General features: G+C 44.4%; 1 protein-coding gene and 1 long non-coding RNA gene across 4 annotated transcripts in view; one reads left to right on the top strand and one right to left on the bottom strand.

The window, feature by feature from the left end:
• The window catches only part of MGAT5 (alpha-1,6-mannosylglycoprotein 6-beta-N-acetylglucosaminyltransferase), a 405,616-nt gene that overhangs the window by 321,109 nt on the left and 57,153 nt on the right, over positions 1 to 27,354 (top strand). For all 3 annotated transcript variants that reach the window (XR_011254571.1, XR_011254572.1, XM_069577718.1), the window contains exon 13: positions 25,669 to 25,818. Coding sequence is in view for 1 of the 3 variants with exons in the window: in XM_069577718.1 (XP_069433819.1) it covers positions 25,669 to 25,818 (150 nt within the window). In the remaining 2 variants the exon portion in view is untranslated. The remainder of the gene's footprint in view (positions 1 to 25,668; positions 25,819 to 27,354) is intronic.
• On the bottom strand, positions 12,904 to 15,100 carry LOC138434012 (uncharacterized). Its single transcript, XR_011254600.1, has 2 exons — positions 14,468 to 15,100; positions 12,904 to 13,388 (listed from the first exon to the last, which is right to left on the bottom strand). It is a non-coding gene; the product is annotated as an uncharacterized lncRNA (long non-coding RNA).

Below are 27,354 nucleotides of genomic sequence, written 5' to 3'. Positions count from 1 at the left end.
ATCTTGGCTGTCGTAAATAATACTGCCATAAACATGAGAGTGCAATACATTTCAAATTAGTGTTTTTGTTTTCTCCAGCAAACACTCAGAAGTGGAATTTTTGGATCATGTGATAATCTTGAGGGGGAACCTCCATACTGTGTTCCATAATGACTGCACCATTTACATTCCTGTCAACAGTGTATAGGGATTCCTTTTTCTCCACATCCTCTCCAATACTTCTTATTTCTAGTCTTGATAATAACCATTCCAATAGGTGTGAGGTGTTTTTTATTTGTGTTTTTGATTTGCATTTCCCTGATTATTAATGATGTAAACATCTTATATACCTGTTGGCCATCTCTATATGTTCTTTGGAAAAATGTTTCTTCAGATATGCCCATTTTCTAATCTGATTGTTTTGGGGGGGGTTGCTATTGACTTATATGTGTACTTTATATATTTTGGGATATTAGCCGCTTATCAGTTATATGACTTGCAAATACTGTCTCCCACTCAGTAGGTTTCCTTTTCATTCTCTTGATAGTTTCCTTTGCTATACTGTTTCTTTTGCTATACAGAAGCTTTTCAGTTTTGTGGAGACCTGCTTGTTTACTTTTGCTTTTGTTTTTGGTGTCAAACTCAAAAAATCATTTCCAAGACCAGTGACAAGAACTTTACTGCCCATGTTTTCTTTTAGGACTTTTATAACTTCCTTTGTTATGTTCAGGTTTTTAATCCATTTTGAGTTAATTTTTGTATATGGTGTAAGATAGTGGTTCAGTTTCATTCTTTTGCATGTGGCTGTCCAGTCTTTCCATCACCATTTATTGAAGAGACTCCTTTCCCAGGTGTATATTCTTGGTTTCTTTGTCATAAGTTAATTGACCATATATGCATGTGCTTATTTCTGGGCTCACTATTCTGTTCCATTAATCTCTGTGTCTGTTTTTATGCCAGTACCATACTGTTTCAATTATTAGAACATTGTAATATAGTTTGAAATCAAGATGTTTGATACCTCCAGTTTTGTTCTTTATCAAAATTGCTTTGACTAATTGGGGTCTTTTATGATTCCTTACAAACTTGAGGACTCTTTGTTCTATTTCTGTGGAAAGGCCATTGCAATTTTGATAGAATTGCATACTGTCTATAGATTCCTTTGAGCATTGTGAACATTTTAACAATATTCTCCCAACCCATGAGGACAGGATACCTTTCAGTTTGTGTCTTTTTCAGTTTCTTTCATTAACATGTTGTCATTTTCAATATACAGCTATTTCTCATCCTTGCTTAAATTCATCCCTAAGTATTTTATTCTTTTTGGATGCAATTGTTAATGATATTATTTTTTTAATTTCTCTTTCTGATAGCTCATTATTAGTGTATAGAAGTACAACAGATTTTTGTGTACTTATTTTGTATCTTGCAACTTTACTGAATTTATATGTTGGTTCAGAGACCCTAAAATATTTATTATCTGGCCCTTTAAGAAAAAAGTGGTGGACCTCAAACTGAAATGCCAGCTCTCCCTGAATCACTTGTCTGTTTAGCTGTCCCTCTGGGGAACCACTGCTTCTAGTCCTACACTTTTCCACTGTCCTTGAGGGCTTGCCTATAGCCTGGCTTTAAAGTAAAGGTGCTGAATGTAACTGGGTCAGTTTTTCAGGGGTTCTTTGTTCACCTATTTAATTCTGGCCAATCCTCTGGTGTATAAGACCTCAAGCTCCTAGATCTTCTGAAGTATAAAATATTTGTAAAGTCAGATTTCAGCTTTTAAAAAAATTTTAATGAATCAATAACTAGTATCTACAAATACACATTTATTTTAAATTCCTACTTATTTTGGTGCTACCATTACCTCTTTGAGGCTGGATGTACAAGCACTGCTGCTATATCATATCTATATTCCCAAGACATCTCCAACTGCAAAATCACAGACTGAAAATAACAGAACTTAGGAGAAAAAAGGGTCAGAGCAGACGGCTACAAATCTGAATGCTGTGAACCACAGCCACAAAGATAATACTCCTAATAAAAACTGCAGCAGGGTTGGAAAAGATACATTTAACGCCTAAGAAGTAAATACTATAATAAATATATAACTTTACCTTTAAGAAGGTCAAATCAGTATGCTTGGGAAAGAGGGGAGGTTAAGGTGACTGGAGGTTCCTTCCGCTTCATGGGAACAGGATCAGATGCACAGTGATGGAGGAGAACCCCACGGGAGTACTTCCCAGATGGAGCCTATGGCCACACTGAGCCAGGAGGGAGAACATTCATGCTGTCCAGTCCTCTGTCCCTCTGTGGCTTGTGCATACAGCTGAGTGAGTTTTCTTTTGCATTCATCTGCTGTTTCTGATTCTATAGAACATTAATGTACTTGGGGGGAAATCGTGTATGAACGCCACTAACATGCTGTGTTCACATCACTCCTTATCCCTCATGTAGAAGCTTATTGGCATTGAGGAAATGTGTGTTAGCAGAACTGACTGTACTTTTCTCCTTTAGACTCTGTCGTATCTTCCCTTTCTCAAAATAATTTTATGTATTAAACAACAGTATGGGAAAAGAATCTGAATCCCAGTAACTGGCCAAAAAAACAAGCAAAATGAACATTAAAAATTCCAGGTCAGCATTTATGTCAAGATAGCATATATATACCACAGTATATATTAAATCCAAAGAGAATGAAGAATGAAAGGTTGACTAGAAGGTTATTAATCACCTGATCTTTCCCTGTGCCAGGTAAAGGCCCTCACTTCTGGCTCCCCATTGGAGAAATTATCAGCTGCTGATCGAGTAGCATGTTTATTTATTCATTTTTGGCTGCACGGGTCTTTGTTGCTGCACATGGGCTTTCTCTAGTTGCGGAGAGCTGGGGCTGCTCTCCAGCTGCGGTGCACAGGCGTCTCACTGCAGTGACTTCTTTTGTTGCGGAGCACGGGCTCTAGGCACAATGGGCTTCAGTAGTTGCAGCACAGACTCAATAGTTGAAGACCACGAGAAGCATAGGCTGAGAAGCATAGGCTGAGAAGCATAGGCTTAAAAGCATAGGCTTATAAGCATAGGCTTATGCTTCTAGAAGCATAAGCTCTAGAGCATAGGCGCCATAGTGTTGGCTCATTGGCTAGGTTTTTCCATAGCACGTGGAATCTTCCTGGACCAGGGATTGAACCTGTGTCCCCTGCATTGACAAGCAGACTCCCAGCCACTGAATCACCAGGGAAGTCTCTGTGAATAATTTTTTTATAAGACACATGTAAGGTTGGGTATCTATAAGTATCTATCAACACATGAATAGGGTATGACAATAAGAAATGAAAAACCCATAATGATGTAACACTAGAGAAAAATAATAAACCCGCTGGAATTGAAGAATATTGAACATTCTCAGGAGGAAGAAGAAATACAGAGTATTAGACTTTGAAAAGTATTGTTAAAAGAAATAAATCTAGTATTATTTTGCTTGGGGCATATATAATGAGGTCATATTGGTCTTAACAGAGAAAATAAAGAACAGTTCAGCAGAAGCTGTGCTCAGCAGCAGCAGTCTTGTGGAAGGTGAGATAAGGCATAAGGAGCACCTTGTTATCAGCCAGAATCACATAATAGTAAGCACTGGGAACATTTTGGTATGCTGGCAGAAATCCTCAAAAGGGTGTCAGAGCAAAAATTTGAGGCAAAGTAAAATAATGGGTTATTTCTAAATGTGCAGAATTAGCTTGTGACCAGACTATAGAGAGCCAGTTAAGTGTCAGGGTTTGAGCAGCTATCAGAGGCAAAATATGAAATATTTGAACAAGCCATTGATGGAAAATGCAAAAGGGAAGAGTGACCTCAGCAGTGTTAGAAGAAATGCCAGTCAAATGAGTAACTGCATAGATAAAATGTTGGCATTAAAGTTTCCCCAAATTGGAGTGTTGCAATGGCTGGTTATGTTAACTAAACTTGGGACTGCTTTCAAATGTGAATATTAGGTCACACAGACACAAATAATTTCACAAATAAATTGAGGGTTTTACTTTCTCTTATTTGAGAGTGACAGGCAACTCGGGGTTGCTTAGTGGCCTGTCATCTGGGATCCAGCCTATTTTTGTCTTCCTGCTCTGCCACAGTGATGTGCATTCGTGCGTGTGTGCTCAGTCGCTTCAGTTGTGTCCGACTCTTTGCAACCCTGTGGACTGCAGCCCGCCAGTCCCCTCTGTCCATGGGATTCTCCAGACAAGAATACTGGAGTGGGTTGTCATGTGTTTCCTGCCTTGCAGGCAGATTCTTTACTGCTGAGCCATGGAGGAAGCCCACCCATCCTCAAATTTATCTTTTGATCCAGTATGGATGCTGAAACTCCAACCATTAGGTCCTCAGTCCACTTAGGATGCAAGAGAAAGAGGGAAGGATAGAAAGGAAACATCTCTGGTGAGGCAGCCCTCTTTATTTTTCTTTATTTATTTTGGATTGGGGTCTAGCTGATTAACTATGTTGTGATAGTTTCAGGTAGACAGTGAAGGGACTCAGCCATACACATACATGTGTCCATTCTCCCCAAATTCCTTTCCCATCAGGTGAGGCAGCCCTCTTCAGAGTTTTCTTGAGAGTTGTACACAGTCCTGACCTACCCTAATTGCTAAGGAGACTGAGAAATGTAACCTTTTATCTGGAACTATTTTTGCCCTAAATAGAAGTGGAGTTTTGTTCATAAGAAGAGGAGTGTGACTACCAGCTGTCTCTACCACCAGAGGGATATGTGCTGAGCTAATCTTTGTATTAAATGAAGGGTAGGGAGGATGCCCAGTAAATATGCCTGTGTAGGATAACGTCTCAAGATAAACTAAAGTTGGGATAGAGGTAAAAATAAAGAACAATAAAGATGTTGCCCCAACAGGAGTATGTCAAAGAGCACTTGGCCAGGAAAAAAAGATACATATGACAGAGTCTCTTTACTAAATAAGCTGTCAGAGACATTCACTTTCATAGAGTGATGGTGAAGAGCTTTGTTCCAATCCTGATTCTGCCATGTAATTTGCAAGATGACCTTAGACAGGCGTCTTGATCTCTCTGAGCCTCAGTTTGTCCATCTGTAAGGTGGCAACAGCAATCCCTTCCTCCTAAAGTGGTTGTGAGGATTAATTGAAATGCTGCATGAAAAGTCACAGCACAGACTGAGAGCCCAGCACACAGCGCACCATGCCCACTAATGTGGCTGCTAGGAGTCCTGTTCAGCCGAGCACAAAGCAGCTGGCAAGGTCTTTTAACCTCATGCTGGAGGGTGAGGGAGGGACCACTTTCATCCTGACCCAGTCCTCAACAGTTGTCTGCTGAAGAAGAATGAGAAGGACCAGAAATATTGGGAGGAAGGAGCTGACTTATAGACAGAGAGAATTGTGTATTCAGTGTGTACCTGAGAGCTCCAGAGCCAGAAGAAATAACATGTCTGTGAGTGGATAACTTGCCTGGAAATCCCCAAGATAAGGTGACTGATTAGGTGACTGTTGAAGAATCAGGATTATTCCCCTATGTACAATCAATCCTATGATTACAGCAATCTGAGTGATGAGAAATTAGGAAACATCAAAATCGTTACCTTGGACAGCAAAAAAAAGAAAAAAACGTTTGAACACTTCTGAGTGTTTGAATGCTTTTCTCAGAATAAAGTATGATGACTTGTGTATATTATCATGGAGAATATCTAGTAAAAGATTACTATAATGAGCCCCTCACCCAGCTTCACCAGTTATCAACTCATGGCCAGCCGTATTTCCTCTTTGTCCCCCACCCCAAGATTATTTTGAAGCAAATCCAAACATTTCATTATTTCATCCCTAAGTATTTCATTGTGTACCTCTATCAAGTCTCAAAACAGTTTAACCACAGTACCATTATCACCCCTGAAAATAATTATTAAGTTCTTAACATTGAATACAGATTTCTTAGACTACACTCATAATCTTTTTGAGTTTATTCAGTCAGGATGCAAATAAGATCCACACATTATGATTGGGTATGTTCTATATAAGTCTCTTAATGGAGGTTCATTTGTTGAAGAAACTGGGTTATTTATCCTGTAGATTCCCACAGTCTGAATTTTATTAATTGCATACTCATGGTGTGATTTGCCATCTTTCTCTCCCTACTCTCTTTTCTGAAATCGGTTGATAAGAGATTCCAGCTTGATCAAATTCAGGTTTGACTCTTTGGAAGGCCACGTTGGAGGTGTGGTTGGGGACCACCCTCAGGGGGTACAGAAGTCTGTTTATCTTGTTTTTCTTGATGTTCTCAGCTATTAAGAATCATTGCCTCGATCCATTAGTTCATCAGTGCTTGCAAATGGCAATTTTCTAATTAAGTGTTTTTACAAACTCACTTAATTTAAATATATTAGATGTTTTTCAGTCTGCGAAAGTTATTCCTACTAATATTATACTGACTTTTAAATTCAGCCTATTTAAATTTCGTGAATGCTCAGTTTGGGAACATCTGAAAATTCATCTAAGAGACCTGCTAACATCTGCACTGTGCTGGCACCCTCTGCCTTTTCCAGATTTTCTCCTTTTTTTAAAGCTTTCTCACTTTAATGTTTTTAAGTGGCGTTAAGCCTCAGCCCTGTGCTATGTCCATATGCTTTACCAGCTGAACTTTCAGACCTACCAGTTAGATAGGTTCCCTGGTGATTGATTTTTTTCCTGGAGACGCAGAGGCCCACAATGGTGCACATATGGTATCTAATGGTGAGTAACTGAGTTAATGGTGTGTGAAGGTGACCTGAATAAATATGAATCAGAACTAATGTGGAATATGGCAAGCTGTCCTACAGTTAATGTGGAATATTTCTGTTTATGCCTAAGTGGATGTTAGGTAACTCCCTTGTGGGGAAGCCATATAGCCCTGAGCTCAGAAATTCTGTCTAGGACACAGGAGATCAAAGGCCTCCTCTTCTGAACCTTTTTAAGGAGGATATTCACTTTCCCTTTTTTACATTCTGCTGGGATTTGGAAGACCATGCCATTCTTTTATGTTTCCTCTTTCTAAATTGAGAACTGCAAATGACCAAGACCAGTGAAGCACTCGTGTGGTTTATCAGCTTTTCCCAGCCGTTCCTTCTAGGAAAATTTGACCTGCCAGATTTTTTTCTCTGTAGGAAAGGGGTTATTTGCAAGCATCTCTTCAGAGCTGGATTGCTCCTTGGCCTCCAGCTTGATTTTAATTGTTACAGCCATGTCAATGAAAAAAAAAATTTGATTAAGACCACCACCTCCCCCTGTCAGTCTATGGATGTTAATATATTGATAAAAAATGAACAGGACTATAATAATGTTATGTGTATTCTGAAAACCTTGAAAACTACAAACATTTTCACTTTTTTTTTGTCTTATATCCCACTGGATTTCCTTGCAAATCCCGTTTTGGGTATACACTTCATCAGTTAGGGTAGACGCCGTATGAAGTTCCAGTGAGGCAGTGGTAACCTCCAGACAAACCATACCTCAAAGGCAAAATTTAACTAATTTTTAAAATCAGGAAATACAGTAAGAGATTATTTTCAATGTAAAAATTTTTACTGTCTTCAGAAGTGAAACTTTATTTTGAATCATAGGGCCTCATAATCACAGGCAGGGCCCCATAACCATTTCAAAGGTGGAACTTCTTGAAGGACTTGAATCTGACCTTACGTCCACTCATACATGAAATAATGTGACTACTGCCGAGGCCAAAGTGAAGTTACATGATATGTATTATAATATGTGAAACTCCTATCACCACCCACCCCACCCCCCCACCCCCACTGATCTATGATAGTGGTCACTGATTTCTGTTAAAATAGTCAGTGCACAGTTCCTTTAGAACATTAAGTTATTTGTGGGCCAGGTCTCCCCTGAAGCAGGCCACTTCCCACCATTTTCCACAGTTTCCTTTGCTGGATAAACACCCCCTTTTCAGTATCAGTTACACCAGTCCTCACACTGTGCTGCTCTGTGTCCCGTGTCAGACTCCAGAGGTCTTTGCCTTTTGCACTCCTGACTGTTTATTTTTACAGATGCACGTTGAGCAACTTCTTTTTTATTATTTAATTTATTTATTTTAATTGGAGGATAATTACCCTATGACATTGTGGTGGTTTTTGCCATACATCGACATGAATCGGCCCCAGGTATACACGTTTACCCCCCCAACCCCAAACTCCCCTCCCCTGCCCTTCTGCACCCCATCCCTCTGGGTTGTCCCAGAGCACCAGCTCTTGGCGCCCTGCTTCATGCACGGAGCTTGCACTGCTCATCGGTTTTACACATGGTAATGAACATGCTTGAGTGCTACTCTACCAAATCATCCCACCCGTTCCTTCTCCCACTAGTCCAAAAGTCTGTTCCTTACATCTGGGTCTCCCTTGCTGTCCTGCATACAGAATCATCGGTACCATCTTTCTAAATTCCATATATGTGTGTTAATATACAGTATTTGTCTTTCTCTTTCTGACTTACTTCACTCTGTATAATAGGCTCCACGTTCATGCAGCTCATTAGAATGGACTCAAATGTGTTCCTTTGTACAGCTGAGTAATATTCCGTTGTGTAAATATACCATAATTTCCTTATCCATTCATATGCTGATGGACATCTAGGTTGCTTCCATGTTCCAGCTACTGTAAATAGTGCTGCAGTGAATATTGGAGTTCATGTGTCTCTTTCAGTTCCGTTTTCCTCGGTGTGTATGCCCAGCCGTGGGATTGCTGTGTCATGTGGCAGTTCAATTCCCAAGTTTTTTTTCTTCCCTATATTTTAAAATTAATTAATTATTTTAATTGGAGGCTAATTACTTTACAATATCATGGTGGTTTTTGCCATACATTGACATGAATCAGCCGTGGGTATTCCCAGGTTTTTAAGAAATCTCCACACTGTTCTCCATAGTGGCTATACCAGTTTGCATTCCCACCAACAGTGTAAGAGGGTTCCTTTTTCTACACACCCTCTCCAGCATTTATTGTTGTAGACTTTTTGATGGCAGCCATTCTGACTGGTGTGAGATGATACCTCATTATGATTTTGATTTGCATTTCTCTGATAATGAGTGATGTTTAGCACCTTTCCATGTGTTTATTAGCCATCTGTATGTCTTCTTTGGAGAAATGTATGTTTAGGTTTTTTGCCCACTTTTTGATTGGGTTGTTCTTTTTTCTGGTATTAAGCTGCATGAGCTACTTGTATATTTTGGAGATTAATTCTTTGTCAGTTGTTTCATTTGCTATTATTTCCTCCCATTCTGAGGGTTCTCTCTTCAACTTGCTTATAGTTTCTTTCATTGTGCAAAAGCTTACATTTAATTAGGTTCCACTTATTTATTTTTGTTTTTATTTTCATTATTCTAGAGGATATGCTGTGCTTTCTGATGGTGTTGATCTAGACTAGTGCTCAGAGACATATTTGACTAAGTCTTTGCCTTCCCTGGAAACTGGGAATCAAGTTGGGGACATAGATACTGCATCCTCATCACTGTTTAAGGAGATAGGAAATAGTAGGCAGGGAGGACAGTGGTCCGTGGGCTGGGGGGAGGCAGCTAGAAGAGTAGGAGAGGAGGTGGTGCCATTAGTGATTAGCTTGAGGAAAGTGGGAAAAAGAAGGTGCCATCGGGGTGCATCTGAGCCGTGAGGCCGGGATGGAAGAAAGGTTTGACAAGGTTGAGAAATCCTAAGAAGAATGCTAACCCTGACACAGCTCTTTATAGTTTGAGTCACTTGTCCACATCATCTCATGTAATTTTTTTGGACCTCTCTGGAAGGGATGGTGGTTATGACCTGAATAATCTGGGTTCAAGTCGGTAAAACAACTTGTACAAGGACACAAAGCTGGTAAATGGCCAAACCCAGGTCTCCTGACTCCTGCTCTCTCACCACTTTCCCTTTGCCTCCCTTGGGCAGGTTATGATGAGTGCTGGTTTGGTGGCAGATCTTTGGAAAGGTGTGAGAGGTGGGGGAAGAGGTGTGGACTGAGGGGGAGAGAGGGGGTTATAGAAAGCCTGAAGGAGTTTCCAAAGTGATGGGCAAGCGTTAGACCTCAGCTTTGTATTCCCAGTGTATTTTAATTGTTTCTGTTTTCAAACTCTTGCTTCTAAATTAGACACTTTGGCTGTTTTTCATTTCTAAATATATTTATTTGTGGCATTTTAGATTCGAATGTGTGTGATTAGGCTAATCACTTGTATTTTGCTAACTTCATGTTTTCAGAAAGTGAGGAATGAAGGGAAGAGATTTCAAGAGACATGTGATTTACTTCAAGGAGTGGAAAAGAGTATTTTTAGCTTCCCTCTTAAAAATCAGTCCTTCACTTAAAGACCAGTGGTTAGCCATCATCAAAGGGAACATTTTCTGCCATGCCAAAGTCAGAATCTGTATGCTCTGACTTCCCCAAAAAGCACAGGGTATTATGCCTGTGCCTGGAATTGGGAAGGTTGTTCTTGGTTTGATTGGAGCAGGACAAGGGAAGAGTCTGAGACAGAGAGTCTTGTGTTTTAAATGGCCTGGTTTATCACATGTCAGGTCCCAGCCTTTACAACAAAGATGTGTTGACACTTGCTATTCAGAGGGGAGAGATTATGCACATTATTACCAACTGACACATCCATCATCATGAATTCCTGGGTATTAATGCATATGGTGCTGGGCTGAATGCCTTGGGGAGGAAATTTAACAAGCACAGCCCTGACACAGTAGAGCTTAAGCCTAGAAATTTGAAACTGCAGTGGAAGCGAGCCTGTGCAGACCCACCTAGAGGTGGGATCTCCTCCATCATGGGCCTAGTATCAAGGACAAAAGACCCGTCTGTGAGTGAAGGATATGTCCTGTTCCACAGGGAGGCACTGCACCCTCAGGGTCAGTGGGGTGCCTGGTCTCAACCTAGAGAAAGCTGGGTGTTCTTTCAGAGGCCTGTGGAGAGTGGGTTGCATGACTCTGCCTGTGTGTCAGATAATATGGTAGGAATTGTGACCCTGTCATGTAGTGATAAGAGTCATTTGTTTCTACAGATGCTCCTAGGAGATCATAGGGCAGCTTTGCTGTTGCCTTATTTTACAGATAAGAAAACCAAGCTCGGGAACTTGCCCAGAGGTCCCATAAGAAGTTAGTTATAGAGCTGGCATAAAAGCCCAGATTGCTTCTTTTTTGACCCCAAACTGCCTACTAAATTTTACACAAGTGTGGGTGGGTCCCCAGAAGGGACCAAATGACTTCAGATCAGGGTAGGGGCTGGCCTGCCCATGGAAAGGCTGTCTACAGGCAGACAGCAGTCCCCTCCCCTCCTTACTCCGAATAATGAAACAAGGCCGGGACAGGTGGCCCACGTCTGCCATCCATTCTGGGAGATGGCGTTTACGCTGAGTGCCAACTGCTGGTAAGAACCCCAAGCATAAGGATCTTCAAAAAGCCCTCAGTGTTTTTGAAACAGTGTTGTTCATCATCCAACACGTAACCGGCCCAACAGTGAGAGCCTCCTGGACATGTAATTATGTCTTATTCAGAAATGTCTCCCTCCTGTGCAGGCTTCGCAGTCAGGATCTGGGACAGCACCGCTGGCCACATTTGTGACCTGCCTGATCTGTGTGGCTGTCCTGGTCTCCCCAACAGGGTACTTTTGATTATTCATTAAGGCTTCAAAGAGAAGATACCTCCAGATACTACCACAGAATCAAATCATTTTTTTAATTCTCTGAAAATCAGTGAAACCATAAACAAGGCTTTTTTTTTTTTCCCTAAAGGAAACTTTTCAGTCCCAGACTGTGTATTGCTGTTTGTATACAATGCAGCAGCCTGGTCTTATGGTTGTATAACTCAGAATTAAATTAATGGAGCCCATCTTCCTGTGCCCCCTCTCCTCCCATCTTCGCAAGGTTCAAGAATAAGCACACACGTATTCAGTGCAGTGTAAATCCTGTCTTTGTGTGTGTGGTTCAGCACCTGGAGCTTTCTTTCTCATTCAGAGCTGAGAGAGGCTCGCAAGACATTGAGGCCCGTGGGAAACCCTCCCTGTTTAGAATGAAGGATGCAAGTGTGCAGTCTCCTGTAGATGAGTGTCATATGCTACCTTCCCTTCCTGGTTTCCCAACCAAATAGGGCTGTCTCTGTTATTCCACCTCCCAGATTGCTACACGGTCATTTCATTGAAAGTGTACCCTCCAGGGCTGCCCCGTGTGATTTTGGAGACAGTTTCCCTCCAGCCACCCCCCCCGCCCCCGCCCCCGCCCCCCGTCTGTAATGTGGGAAAGTCAGAAATTGAAGAAAAGCAGTTTCCTTTCATCCTGTGTACATCCAGGTTAGGTTTGTATTCCGCCAGTTACCTTGTGTGTGCTTATTCATGTGAAAGAAACTTTTTGAAAGTAATAAAAAGTGTTTCTGTATAAACTGAGTAAAGTTAGGTGGATAGATGTGGCTACGCTGTAACATGACAATATGAAAAGCACCGATCTTGGTGGAGTCAGTGGCAGATCCATAGAAGCTGCCACTGGAAACCAGAAAATGTCATCTTGTTATTCATAACTGAGAGAGACCAACAGAGAGGTTTTTTTCTATAAGGAGATCAAACCTAAAAATCCTAAAAGAAATCGACCCTGAATATTCATTGAAAGGGCTGAAGCTGAAGCCGAAACTCCAGTATTTCAGCCACCTGATACAAAGAGGTGACTCATTGGAAAAGACCTTGATGCTGGGAAAGATTGAGAGCAGGAGGAGAAGGAGGTAAGAGAGGATGAGATGATTAGATAACATCACAAACTCAACGGACATGAATTTGAGCAACTCTGGGAAATAGTGAAGGACAGGGAAACCTGGTATGCTGCAGTCCATGGCATTGCAAAGAGTTGGACACAACTTAGCAACTGAACAACAACAACAAATAGAAAAATACAGTAAGTGATTTAAAAGTATTATTCTATCACTTGTTTTTGCATGGTCATATTTTTATTCTTAATTGACATGATTATATAGATCTTATTACAAAGTTCAGAAAAGAAAATATTCACAGTCTCTGTGTCTTTTCTGACCATTATTACTATTTATTTCATTTCATGGTTATTACTGAAAATAATCTTTGATCCAGAGAAGAGGGTGTTAACAAATGATCCCCTTCAGGTGTCAGGTGGTCCAAGGATACTGAGGGTTTTTGGCTAGAGACCAGCCTCAGTCTGATTTTTTGGTGGGATTATTGGAGAGGTGACCCGCCTTGCGACAAGAGGTCTGCCTTTTGGAACCCTTGACAGCCTCTAGCCTTCTTCAGTGCAGAGCTGCTCTCTAGAGATAGGGTAGTTGTGAGGTTAATGGTCAGAGCCAAACACCCAGGGATGGTGGGATGGTGGGGAAGGGGGACCCAGTTGGCCGCCAGCAGTCACCACACCTCCTTTCCTTTGCAGACGAATAGGTATCACCCCTGGGAAAGCAGAGAGGAAGGTGCTTTAAGTCATAAATTTAACAGTCTTGCAACTTTAGGGCTCAAAGAACCTTCAAACCATTGGCTCCCTCATTTTAAAACCGAGGAATTTGACGTTACAGTAGATAAAATAGGTTGTTCAGGCTCTCTCAGTCGTTCCAGAAGAGCTAGTAGTTCCAGAAGAGCTAAGCTTATACCTAGGTGTCCTGCCTCCTAAACACTTCATTCTGAATAGCCTTGCCTGGCCTCACTCAAGACTTTTCTTTGGGGTGAACTTGAGAAACTCACAATCCAGACAGAGGGGAGGAAATTCCTGTGTGATGTTTGCAGTTGACAGCTGCTGTAGGGTGAGAGTGTCATTGATGAGGAAGCTTTCCATCCCTGGACTTTTGCAAAGCAAGAGAACATTAAGGGAAAGTCGACCACTTCCTTTTTCTCTTCACTCTGTGACCTGCCACCCACCTTTTCCCTCCTTGTGCACTTTCCCTGCTCAGAACCATTTGGCTTGGTTCCTCTTGCCTTCCTCTGTTCCTGCCATTAGATAAAGGGAGTAAAGAGAGTGATCTTGAGTGCCTGGGCCATGGCCTTGCTGCCAGTGTGCGTGGTGGAATGACGGTGTGACCCTTCCTCACTTGTCTGTGTCCCCACACACACACATCACTGGCAATGCCCCCTTGGACTGCTCATGTGGCTCCCTCTCGGCACCAGTCTCTGGTAGCCCACACTGCCTGTGGCCCCTTTTACAGAGCTCTGCCCAGTGGGACCCAGTTGGGCACCCTTCAGTGGGATTCACACCTGCAACAAGAGAAAACAGCATCTGTTCCTTTGAGAAATTGTGGGAGCTCCTGCTGATGCACACGCAGACTCTGCTCAGGAATCCTCCTTCCAGGCATCCTCTCGACCTCAGTCTCCACCATGAGGCATTGCAGGCTTTGGCCCTGGCACTGATCTGTGTGCCTCAGAAATTCCCAGGGGTGCAGTGAAGCTCTGCAAAGTAGTCCCCTCAAGGCCCTTCTCACCAGCTTAGGTAGCAGAGGGAAACAAGTCCACAGCTCCCTCAGTACAACCTCCCTTCTTACCTCTCAGGGTGTGGAGATGTAGGCTGGCTGCTCACTTTGAGAGATGTGTGGTACCCCTGTTCAGTAGCCGGCCTTTGGGGCCTCGGTGTAATTGATAGGGCAAGCCCACGTTCACACGGTCACACCTGCCATGCGTGTCCTGCTGCTCTGCCGAGGCAGCACCCAGCCCCAGCACTCCAAAGCCTTCCCTGGAGACGCACACAATACTCCTTTGTCAGCCAGGTCTCCTTTGCCATCAGACAGCATCTGATTGCCGGTCGCCGGCCAAAGCCCACAGGGTAACATCGCCTCCACTTTGTCAGGAGTGGATGCATCTCTTGGGTCAAATCCGTTCCATCCTCAAGTCCCTGATCCTGTGGAAGTTCCATAAAAAAGGCAGCTCCATGTTGCCAGGCAGCCTCCTGGTTTTCTGACCTTCCCTCGTGATAGCTCTCTGCCACCGGCCAGTCTTTCCGCCAGTTACTCATTAGCAGAGCTCCTGAAGGAGCCAGGTGACACATTTAGGCTGCGGAGGTCTGTTTTTAACCTTTCAGCCTGTTTTCTGAGCACAATCGCATAGCTGGGGGGCTTTGTTTTTCTCAGGCTGGAGCCGAGTGAGGGGTAACATTATCCCTAAGTGACTCTGTCTGCACTGGTGAGGAAACAAGCCAGTTTTACAATTTGAAGACCTCCTGCCTATCTCAAAGCAGAAAGGAGGTCGTGTCAAAGGGCTTCTTGTTTTCACAAACTGGCTAGATAGTCCCCAGGGTCCTTTAAAAGGCATTCGTTAAGTAGCAGAAAGCTCCAGTGCAAAGGCGGAGAAATCCCAGAAACATAAAAGTGCTGGGAGCAGGGAAGCATAGCAACTAACCCGCTGGTTCCCAGAGAACAGTTTGCTCTGGGTGTGGCCAGTGGGGTGAAGGCTCTAACCATCTCCAGACTCAGCACTTGTTTGTCCCACTGGACGGCTCAGGGTAGTATCTGCACTCTGTTTTACACCAAGAATACGTATTAAAAACAGCTTTTACATGCATTTCATTATTCCCATTTCTAGCTCAGCAGTTAGTGGGTGTCTGCTAGAACTGGGAGGTGATATTATCCCATTTATAGATCCATCAGGTGCAAAAACAGGACTGATGGCTCTGTCTGCATTACTCATATATTTAGCCTCAGAAATCTCCCAGTTTCTTTTTTCAAGCTAGAGACCAAATTCTTCACCTGATCAGATAGTAGAGAATAATAGTTCAGTTCAGTCGCTCAGTCATGTCTGACTCTTTGTGACCCCATGGACTGCAGCACACCAGCCTTCCTGTCCATCACCAACTCTCTGAGTTTACTCAAACTCATGTCCATTGAGTCAGTGATGCCATTCAACCATCTCACCCTCTGTCGGCCCCTTCTCCTCCCGCCTTCAATCTTTCCCAGCATCAGGGTCTTTACAAATGAGTCAGTTCTTTGCATCAGGTGGCCAAAGTATTGTAAGTATAATAAGTCAAGGGCTCCTGAAAATTCTTCCTTTTCACTCCATCCCAAACTCAAAGGTAAGTCAGAGAACCACTCATGTCATACTTTAGGGCAGACTATTCACAACCAGCTATTGCACCTGCTGCTCTAGGTGAGTTGTAATTTATACCAAGTAAGGTCCAGTCAAGAATAAATATTTAAAATAGATAACCAACAAAGATCTACTGTATACCATAGGACCTGTGTTCAATATTCTGTAATAATCTAAGTAGGAAAAGAATTTGAAAAATAATAGATATATGTATATATATATATATAAATATGTGTGTATATTTGTGTGTGTGTATATATATATGAAACTAAATCACTCTGATGTTTACCTGAAACTAACAAAACATTGTAAGTCAATTGTACTTCAATATAAAATAAAAATTAAATAAAAAGAGTTTAAGTATAGAATCCACTACAGCCAAAGAAAGACCCCCTTTTAATTACCTGTGGGCCCATAGCTGGACCACTAGCCAGACTGGAGACAAGAGAACAATTATTCCCCTTGTAATCACTAAGCACCATCTTGTCTCTCAGAGAGCTAAGGATTCGGAGAGGAGTCAGAGGTGGGTAGGCTTTAAGAATCTTAGCTGCCTGGAGTCTTCAAGAGCCCTAGTGGCCGAAGTGGGACAGAGCAAGGACTCTTCAGCTGGGGAGCAAGGACTCCCCAGCCCCCACACACACCTTCACCTTGGGAAGTTACTTGAAATCAGCGAGCCAAGGACTCACCCAGAAAAAGCCAAGGACTTACATATTTTGTGATGTAAATTGTTTCTGCTTCACTGCTGAAATTCACAGAGATTTGCATTTTAGAACTCGACTTCTAATCTTGGAATAAAAGAATCTTTGTTGAATTTTTGACTCCAGTAACAGGCAGATGAGGTCGTTTCTTTTTGTCTCTCTCTCGCTCCCTCCCTTTCTTTGACCTCACAGCTCCTAAGTGAGAACCTCATACTTGATTGCTACGTTAAAAGGAAGATGAATCAACCATGAAATAGATCATTTAAGGTTTGCAGCTCTCTTTTTATTTTATTTTGATTCAAATACACCCTTAGGTAAAGTCACAGACATTAAGCTCATTGGCTGAGAGCAGGCTTTGATATAGAAGAAATTGGCCCCTGAGACATCTCTTCCCACAAATGTCTTGTGTTTCCTGCGCTCCCTTAGTCTTCCTTATGCAGCCGCCAGTCTGTGCCACACCTACAGACGTGGGACCTACAGTGTCCTTCCCCAACATTTGCATACCCACTGGGTGGACACCTACAGGGACAAGGGCTCAGAGGAGGTAGCAGCTGACATCACCTCGGCAAGCCCAGGAAGAGGGGGGAGGAATCCAATCAGGAGAGAAAAGTAGGGAGGGAAGAACGGTGTCTCCGGGGAAGGCCATGGCAGGTCAGACACAGGCGAGAGAGCGTGAGAGGTTTGGGAATACGGGATAAGTGTAGGTGGACCTTAGGCAAGGGAGGAGAGGGCATGGCCAGTGGTGAGCTGCAGAGCCCGTAGAAACCCAGTTGGTGAAGATCCCCGTGTGTGCAGAGCTGGGGAGATGGTCTTTCACCTTTGAAAACTTTTATACAGGGGGACTAAATCTTCAGTTTTGAAAACTGTGGCACTGGGGAGGGTGGATTGAAGGGTTGGGATCCTAGAAACAGTGTCTTAACCCAGAGCTTCTAGAAAGTAGGGCCTTCAGCAAAGGTTGAAGTAGTACTACCTGAAGTAGTACCACTATTCTGCTTTACCAGGAGCCACGCAGACACTGGGCACTCTGGACGCCCATTAAGGTCTGCAGGGAGGGTCTGACTCTTCTTTTGGCATAGCCTGTAGAAGAGAGAAAAGAGGCTCCCTCCTGCTTCTTGGCTCACATCACAGGGAACTGGTGTCCCATACTTCTGGAATGCTGTTCTGGGATGGGGGCCTCCATAACCTAGCCCCCCACCCATCCCTGGTGTAGCTTCTTCCCAGTCTGACAGCAGAGGGCAGCCTTGTGTTTGTGAGCTTGAGCTGAGAAAGAGAAAGAACAGGCAGTCTGGGGAATCTGAGAGGTCCATAGGGGGTGCCACCAGTCAGACACCGAGCTCCTCTCAGAGACTGTTGCATCAGTCCAGGAAGGAGGGGATGGATGCCAGAGTGAACAGAGGGGGCCCGTGTAGAGAAAGGTGTGCAAGATCTTCATTCAGTAGAGTCAACAAGCCCCTCCCCGACCTTTCAAGGAGATACATCACAGCAGCAGTCAGTAGGGCCTTCCCTGGTAGCTCAGTTGTTAAAGAGACCCCCTGCAATGCAGGAAACCCCGGTTCAGTTCCTGGATTGGGGAAGATCCCACTGGAGAAGGGACAGGCTACCCACTCCAGCATTCCCCACTCCCTGGGGTCACAAATGGTAAAGAATCCACCTGTAATGCGGGAGACCTAGGTTCAATCCCTGGGTTGGGAAGATCTCCTGTAGGTGAGCATGGCAACCCTGTCCAGTATTCTTGAGTGAATAAGAATGGCATGGACAGAGGAGCCTGGTGGGACACAGTCCGTGGGGTGGTAAAGAGTAGTACACGACTGAGTGACTAAGCACAGCAGTCAGTAAAAGGCTCCCATGGCTAGTATGGAGCTAGGCATACTCTATGGACTTGAAGTTTCCTAAAGAAAATATATGATTCATCATTGAATACTCATTCATAAAGTCATGGAATAATCCAATTCCTGTATTTGTCAGGGAAGAAGAGGAAGCTACCACTTGAAAAATGGTTAAAAATCCAAGGGGATGAAAATAATGAACCTGATCACAAGTGTACCTATCAGAATTCTTTCTACGGAAATGGCAGACACCCAGCTCTCCTAGCTTAGGATTGGGAGACTCTCAGCACCCATGCACTGGGCAGAGATATCACTGGAACCAGGGACCATGATCCCGCCGGGACATACCCCCTCTCACACTTGGCCTTCTCTGTGAGGGGACTTTCTTCTTCTCCGTCTGGAGCCTGACCTTCATGGGACAGGACCCACACTGGCTTCAGCAGCTGGTTTCCTAACTGATTGCTTGGCTCAGAGAGCATGACTCTTCACACCACTCAGCCCTTCCTGGGGAGGATGCCCGCTAGCTCAGCACTCACCAGGCACTCTCCATGGACCAACCACCTCTGCGCAGGGTGGCAGAATTATTACAAAGTGCCGTGTGGATGAGGCGAAACACGGTCCAGGAGAATGGGTATGCCTATCTGCCCTGGGGGGCAAGGGTGTTGATGAGGAGAAACACACATAACGCCCCTGCGGCCCAAAGCTCAGAACCATTTGCCATTTGCCAAAGAACCTTCCTGAACCCCTAATTCGCCAGCTGGAGAAGAAAAGGGCTCCTGATTCTGTGGTTCTGCCTTCTACCTCTCCTCCTGCTAAGGACTCGGGCAAGTGTTGCTTTATTGAATTGTTTTCCCGAAGCTCTCTATTAAACCTCTGAGTATCTTCCTACCAGCTCTGCAAACAGAGCTGCCTCCAGCTGCAATCACAGCCACTGAAGACGCACTGAAAGCCCGCTCCAGTGTGTTCTTTCCTTCTCCTTTCCTTGGCATCGTCCCTTCCCCCGCCTCCTAATGAGTTTGCTGCTGCTGCTGTTTGGTCGCTTCAGTCGTGTCCAACTCTGTGCGACCGTGGACTGTAGCCCGCCAGGTTCCTCTGTCCAAGAAATTCTTCAAGCGAGAATACTGGAGTGGGTTGCCATGCCCTCCTCCAGGGATCTTCCTGACTCAAGGATTAAACCCGGTTCTTCTGCATTGCAGGCAGATTTTTTTTTTTTTTTCCCCACTGAGCCACCAGGGAAGACCCCTAATGAGTTTAGGTAGATCTAAATGAGCTTAGGTAGATCTAAATGAGCTTAGGTAGATTGAAATTTTAATCAGTTTGATTGGTTTTCTTTTAATGGGAATTTAAATTGAACTGGAGACTGAGAGCTTTAAGGGGCTGCAGGCTGCTTGGTGGGGCATTTTGGAGGCACGTCTCACCCCTGAGACAGGGGTGGTGGCATGCTGCAGTGTGGTGACTGTGCAAGCCCCTTCTGACTACGTCTCAGCAAATTTGTAGGTAATAGGGATTTATGAAAGAAAGTGAAAATGTTAGTCGTTCAGTCATGCCCGTCCCTTTGCAACTCCCTGAACTCCTTGGTCCATGGAATTCTCCAGGCAAGAATACTGGGTTGGGTTGCCATGCCCTCCTCCAGGGATCTTCCTGACCCAGGGGTTGAACCTGGGAATACTGCATTGCAGGTTGATTCTTTATCATCTGAGCCACCAGAGACGCCCGATAGGGTTTATGGAGGCAGTAATTTTCTCTGACCTTGTCCTCTTAAGTCAGAGAAGACAACTTTCTAAGGAGTGATACTGATCTAGTTCTTGGATCAACAGGACTCCTATTTCCGGGGTGTCACCTTGACCTTGAACCTGGATGTCCAAAATCAGGAGGGGAGGGGTCTGCTGGAAAATATTCTTCCCCCTGCACACACATCCCTCCCTGCTGTGGACCTTCGCATGGGTGGAGAAAGGCAGACCAGGACCATGGTTGACTTACAGAAGAACTTCAGTACCTTCTTTCTTTCTAAACAACTTTTATATTATTTTTATAGATTAAAAAACAACTTATATTTATATAATTATAATCGATTTACAATGTTGTATTAGCTTCAGGTGTTGGGCAAAGTGATTCAGTTATACATGAACATATATCTGCTCTTTTTCAGATTCTTTTCCTATAGGTTATTACAGAATATTGAGTAGAGTTCCCTGTACTATATAGTATATCCTCTTGAATTACCTAAATGGCAACCCACTCCAGTACACTTGCCTGGAAAATCCCATGGACGGAGGAGCCTGGTAGGCTGCAGTCCATGGGGTCGCAAAGAGTCGGACACCACTGAGCGACTTCACTTTCACTTCTCACTTTCATGCATTGGAGAAGGAACTGGCAATCCACTCCAGTGTTCTTGCCTGGAGAATCCCAAGGATGGGGGAGCCTGGTGGGCTGCCGTCCATGGGGTCGCACAGAGTTGGACACGACTGAAGCGACTTAGCAGTAGCAGCAGCAGCAGCAGCAGTCTGTATATATTAATGCCAGCCTCCTAATTTATCCTTGTTTCTTAAACACAAAAGATAGCATTATCCATTGAAGAGAAAAGAAGATCCTTTGAACCTCTTTATGGAAAGAACTGAGCCCAACAAGGGGACTTCCCTGATAGCTCAGTTGGTAAAGAATCCACCTGCAATGCAGGAGACCCCTGTTCCATTCCCAAGTGGGGAAGATCCACTGGAGAAGGGGTAGGCTACCCACTCCAATATTCTTGGGCTTCCCTTGTGGCTCAGCTGGTAAAGAATCTGCCTGCTATATGGGAGACCTGAGTTTGATCCCTGGGTTGGGAAGATTCCCTGGAGAAGGGAAAGGCTACCCACTCCAGTATTCTGGCCTGGAGAATTCCATGGACTGTATAGTCCATCGGGTCGCAAAGAGTTGGAGACGACTAAGCAACTTTCACAGGTACAGGTACAAGAGCCCAGCAAGAGATGTGAGATGGCAATGATGTAAGCCTCAGTGTCATACAGACTGGTTTCTATTTTTTGTTGATTACATGCATTTTAATTTTTCTCTCTTTTAATTGTGAAATATATAAAACATACCCACCACCCAGATGTACAGATGTTGATACTGTGCAATAGTTTTCTTTACCAGAAAAATGATATAGTTCAAATATCGTTCAAGCTCCATCCACTTCGCCAAACCCTCCCTTTTCTTCTCAGTAGTCAGTAGCCAGAAGTTGGTATCTATCATCCCCATGCATATTTTTATAGTCAACTACAAATATCCATGTAAAGTATTATTGATATGCATACCATTGAATAATACTGCTCTTCATGGTTAAAAAATGGCATCAAGCCATACAGATTCTTTTGCAATCTGTCCCAGGGCTGCTGGACCGTGGACAAGTTGCGTCATCTTTTTGAGCCTCAGGCAGGTTGTTAAGATACTGGTTGTTTTCATCCTAGTCCAGTCCAGGTGAGGGGAGGAGACAATTTGATATTACAAAGGCAGAATCAGCAGGACTTTATGACTAATTTGATGGTGGAATGACAACTGTGATTCTGGTAACTGGCTAGCAGATAATGCTAGTCACTGAGATGGGGGGTGGGAGGGGGCAGTGCGATGCTAGTCTGGGAAAGTCAGGCACTGCACTCCCTTTCTGGCCCATTAAGAGTTGGAAGTGTCTGTGGCAACACAGATGGGGAGGTTCAGGAGGCAGCTGGATTTTTGAACCCGAAATTCAAACAGTGGTTGGGAAACTACGGAGATGCTTCTTTGGGCTCCCTGAGCATCCAGTGAGCATTCATTTGGGAGGGAGGGGGCCAGGGCACTCAGCATGCATGGTTCAAATTCCTTTGCCTGGAATCCATAGTGTGCTTCACCCTCAATTTCTGCAGAACAAGTGATAACATGAGATGGAAATTTCTTCATTGTCATGTCAACTTGAAAGGTTACAGTTAGTCGGAAAGCTTTTTTTCCCCCTCAGAACCTGTTGTGAAATTAACAGAATCATCTCTGAAGGGTACTTCTGCTTTCAGATTTTACCATACTTTCATAGACTTTATTGACCTTGGCAAATACTTCTTCATATTTGCCTAAACTTACCCCCTGGTGAAACTTCAAGGCACCACAGCCTTTTCTGGGATGAGTGGCAGAGCTCCTGTCTACTCCTGCTCCCTTCCGCAGAGTTCGGTCTGGGAACCCAGTGAGTGCTCTTCTCCAAGTTAGGACCCGGGTGATCTCTCCCTGCTCTCCTTTGTGGTTCACGGTGGACCTGGTCAGAGGCTGTGGGTGCATCCTCACTAGTTAGCAACTGGCTTTTCACAGGGAAATGTGTTTTTTTGCTTTATTAAAGGAAGGATGCTTGCCCCCCGCCTCATCCCCAGCCCAGTCCCATCCCTGCCAAAAGCCCAGCTTGATGTCCAAGCAGACCTCCTTTTGGATGGTAGGAATCTGCCTGCAGTGGCCCAGATACAAGTGCTGGGAAGGTGTTGCTACTGTAAGGATCCAGAAAGACCTGGGGCAGGGAACAGCAGCGGACGGGGTGGTGCCCAGAAGCACCTCTGGCCCTGCTTTCTGCTCTTCCATCTCCCTGCTTTCTTTTCTCCCTCACTCCTCTCGCCGCCTCCCTTTGTCCCTCTGCTCTTCCCTTTCTTCCTCGTCCCCTCTTCTAACTCTCCGCTTCCCCTCCCTCCCTCTCCCTCATCAGTCTGTCTCCCCCTCCCATCTGTCTCTCTTCCTCCCTCTCCCCTTTCTCACTCCTCCTCCTCTTTCCTTGCTCCTCCTCCTCCCCCCTTCTCTCTCCCTCCTCCACCTCCCCCCCCCCACCCCGCCCTTTCCCTGTCACACTTACAGGAGGAATGTCTAGGTCTCAGGCGCTCTGCTGCTGCTGCTGCTAAGTCGCTTCAGTCGTGCCCGACTCTGTGCGACCCCAGAGATGGCAGCCCACCAGGCTCCCCCATCCCTGGGATTCTCCAGGCAAGAACACTGGAGTGGGTTGCCATTTCCTTCTCCAGTGCATGAAAGTGAAAAGTGAAAGTGAAGTCGCTCAGTCATGTCCGACTCTTTGCGACCCATGGACTGCAGCCCACCAAGCTCCTCTGACCGTGGGATTTTCCAGGCAAAAGTACTGGAGTGGGGTGCCATTGCCTTCTCCGCTCAGGCACTCTAGGTCCCTTTTATTATTTTCTCTTTGCTCCATCCAGCTCTTATCTGTTTCCCTTCCCACTCCCATCCCCCAGAACTGGCAGCTGACGTGTATCTGGTCTATAATTGCCCAGACTCCAACACCACATGACCTCGGTGCTCTAAAGCCCCTGGCCATCTGGCAATCATCTCTCTGTGACTAGGATTCGAAGCCCCCTAGAGAGGGTCCCGACTGGCTCAGCTCATTTTCCTGAGTCCAGCCACTCTGTCCCAGGCTGGCAGACAGCCTGGGGATGGGTCCCCCTCAGGAAAGACACACCTGGGCCCATCAGCAGATGCAGGGGGTGGGCCAGGGTTACAGAAGCCCCTGCCTACCTAGCAAGGGCTAGAGGAGAAGGGTAGAGCCCCTGAGAAGGAGTGATCAGGTCATCAGGTCCCTCTAGCACAAAAACTATGCACAAAAACAGGACCCCCTCCTGTTTACTCACACCAGGAAGGTGATCCTACATTTGGCTCAAGCTGTGAGTGGGAGTCATGGTTTGTAAACTGTTCCTAGTCACCTCTGCACAAATGGAAGGGTATACATCTCTCAAGTAATGAATTTAGCATTTTCTGGCCTCACCAAACATGGCATGAAATTATACTTTCAGTTGGAGTGTTCATTTTATTCATACAGTGGGGTGCAAGGTCGACTTGCTTATTCCCACACAAATTTCTTCTCTGCATAAAATAGAGACTGTGAAGTGTACTGTTTCTCCATCATGAAGACATTGGATGCCTGATTTGAAACATGTATCCCCCAAAGTTGAGTGCTTTGTAATATCCTCACTGAGCAGTCAAGCAGGGGCAGACACTGAACAGGGCTCAGGATGCTGGTTTGGTGGGGGGAGCTGCCCTCCTCAGGTCAGAGTGCAGGTCCCACCCCAAGGCTGCTGCTTCTCATTAGAGCTGCTTCCCATCAGGGGCTCTCTGCTTCCCCTCCCTCCCTCTCCCGCATCAGGGACTCGGGCTCAGTGGCCATTGATGCCACAACCCCAGGTCCTTTGTGGTCCTAAGTCACAAAACTGGCGATTATTATACTTGCCTGGAGTGCGTGAAAACAGGCTTCAAATGGGAAAAACCTTGTCCCACTCTCCTACAACTGGAAAAAATTACAGACCTTGAATCTTTCAAATGTCCAAAAAAAAAAAAAAAACACCTCAAAGGACAACCCACAGAATCCGGCTTCTATAACTTAGTCACACAGAAAGGTAAAGAGGGAGAGAGGGCCTACTTCCTCCTCGTAGGTGGTTTTGATTTAGAAAAGGTGCCTCAAATTCAATGCTCATGAATAACAGACGAGAGGTTCTGTTTTGCCTCTAAGAAAAGTAAGACTACTCGTGAATGTTTCAGGACTCATCCGAGTCTACATTTAATCTTTCTTCCACCTTTTGTCTACCTGAATGTTCTCATTATTTCTCCTATCTGCCAAGTCAATCAGTGTATACTGTGGGAAACGCTCATCTCCCCATGATCCGAATTAGGTGGGATCCAGTTCTGAAAACATGAGTTAATCATCACTAGAAATATTGGCAAGAGCTGGGGATGTTTGTGTTCCTCGGGGACAGCTTACCATCTCCAGATAAGTATTCCAGTCCAACTGACTGCCTCCTCTGTGCTTTCCTTCCCCCAAACTTCCTCCCTCATAAGGAAGACAAGCCAAAAGCATAGTGTTGGATCTGGTAATTTGCAAGGCAAGGACGGTACTTGAAAGAGCAGTCAGCCTTGAGCCATCGTTGGTATTCAGTAGTAGGTCACTATATAATATATTTCTTCTTGCAAAGTTATATAGCACCCATGTGACTGTTTTTGCCCTTAAAATCCAGCCAGATTACTTTAAAAGAAGTTTTACGAGTTGGATTGCCAAATTTGTGCAGTCTCCATGTTAAGAACTCCTGTCTTGGTGGTCTCCAGCCATGAGACAGGTTTATATGAGAATGAAAAGAGAAATGCCTTCTCCTTGTGTTCCCTCTTTAGAATAAGAAGGTCTACTTGGACATCATCCACACCTACACGGAAGTACACGCGACTGTTTACGGTTCCAGCACAAAGAACATTCCCAGTTACGTGAAAAACCACGGGATCCTTAGCGGACGAGACTTGCAGTTTCTTCTCCGAGAAACCAAGGTGAGTTTTTCATTGTTGTTATAAAAATGCATCCATGATGTTGGGCAGAGGCTTGTTTCTGTTGGTGTTGAAAATGGGATCAACATCTTCCATGCTTTATTTTCATTGGTGTATTGATCTTCTGGTCAACTCTGGGTAGTGATACTTTCAACCAGGTATAGCTTAAAAGGTAGTGAATTGTGGAAGGAGGTTGCTACCATTGAAGGCTTATCTGCTGAGGACCTGCTTTGTGCCAGCCATTAAGTGAGGGGCTGGAGACACGGTGGCAAGCAGGAAAGGTGAGGCTGTCACACTTTCTCAGAGAGCAGCAGCTTTCTCAGCAAGCCTGCAGTGCTTAATGCCCCCACCTCCCCAGGCACCTCTGTTAGCATTTCATCACATTTGCTTGTACTGGGCAACAGAGAAGTTCAGATAAGGAGAGAGTCTCTGGGGCTCAAGGAGCAGAGGAAGCGTCAGGAACGGTGTGAGAGATGAAAGATGGGTGGGGTGTGGATGCGCCTGGCATTTGGCACAAACAGGAGTGAGTCAGATCGCAAAGGCGGAGATGATACGCTCAGGAGAGTCGAGAGACTAACCCAGTGAGCCTGTGTCGGGAAATAGTGGAAGATAAAATTTGACAAGGAGCTGAGGGTCTGATTGTCACAGATGTAGAATTCAGTTTATGTGTGTGGATAGGTGGGAGAGCCACTGATGGAGGGCGTTTTTGTGGCATGATAAGCGTGGTTTTGACACCATAAGGGCATCCACTTGGCAGTCTCTGTCCTTTCTGGATGCACCCAGTGAAGTTAGGGGGCCTGCAAATAGGTCACTGCTGGACCTCTGAGGGTTGGCTGACACTTTGGTGTATTCCTCATGTTTATTAATCTTTTTTTAATCAACATATTTAGTATTGAAAATATCCAGAGTAAATGTGTATGTGTGTTTATGTACATGTATAAATATATCTTTCCCTATCAGAAATTGCTGGGCTAAAGGATATATATATTTTTAGTTTTAAAGGTTACAGCCAAAATGACTCCACAGATATTATGTAGTCTGTCAGTGTTCATACTTTTCTCATTTTTTGAGCGAGATAGACTACCTTTTCACACGTTTATATAACATAGATTCCCGAAGGCTGCCTAAAAATGCTGCATGTTCTTTAGGTAAAATGCTACAATCCATTGAAGGGTTATAGTATTGAACACAATAGCATCACAGGTATAAGACAGATACATCAGGCTACAGTGAATTGTTTAGATAATAAAAGAATTGAAACCGCAGAATATTCAATAACCACAGAATTGCTAGGTAATAAAATTGCAATGCATATGAAGATCATCTTTATTAATTAACACATATATGTGGAAGTTAGAACAATGGGACAGATGAATCTATCTGGCAGGGCAGGCATAGAGATATAGATGTAGAGAATGGACGTGTCAGCATGTCGGATGGGAAGTGGGGATGGGGTGACTGGGAGGTTGGGATTAACATACACACACTGCCATGTGTAAAATAGCTAGTGGGAACCTGCAGTGTAGCAACAAGGAGTTC

This window comes from Ovis canadensis, chromosome 2 (genome assembly GCF_042477335.2).
Source record: "Ovis canadensis isolate MfBH-ARS-UI-01 breed Bighorn chromosome 2, ARS-UI_OviCan_v2, whole genome shotgun sequence".
Lineage (NCBI taxonomy): Eukaryota > Metazoa > Chordata > Mammalia > Artiodactyla > Bovidae > Ovis > Ovis canadensis.
Note: the sequence above shows the minus strand (reverse complement) of the source record. Positions and strands in the feature narration are given on the sequence as shown.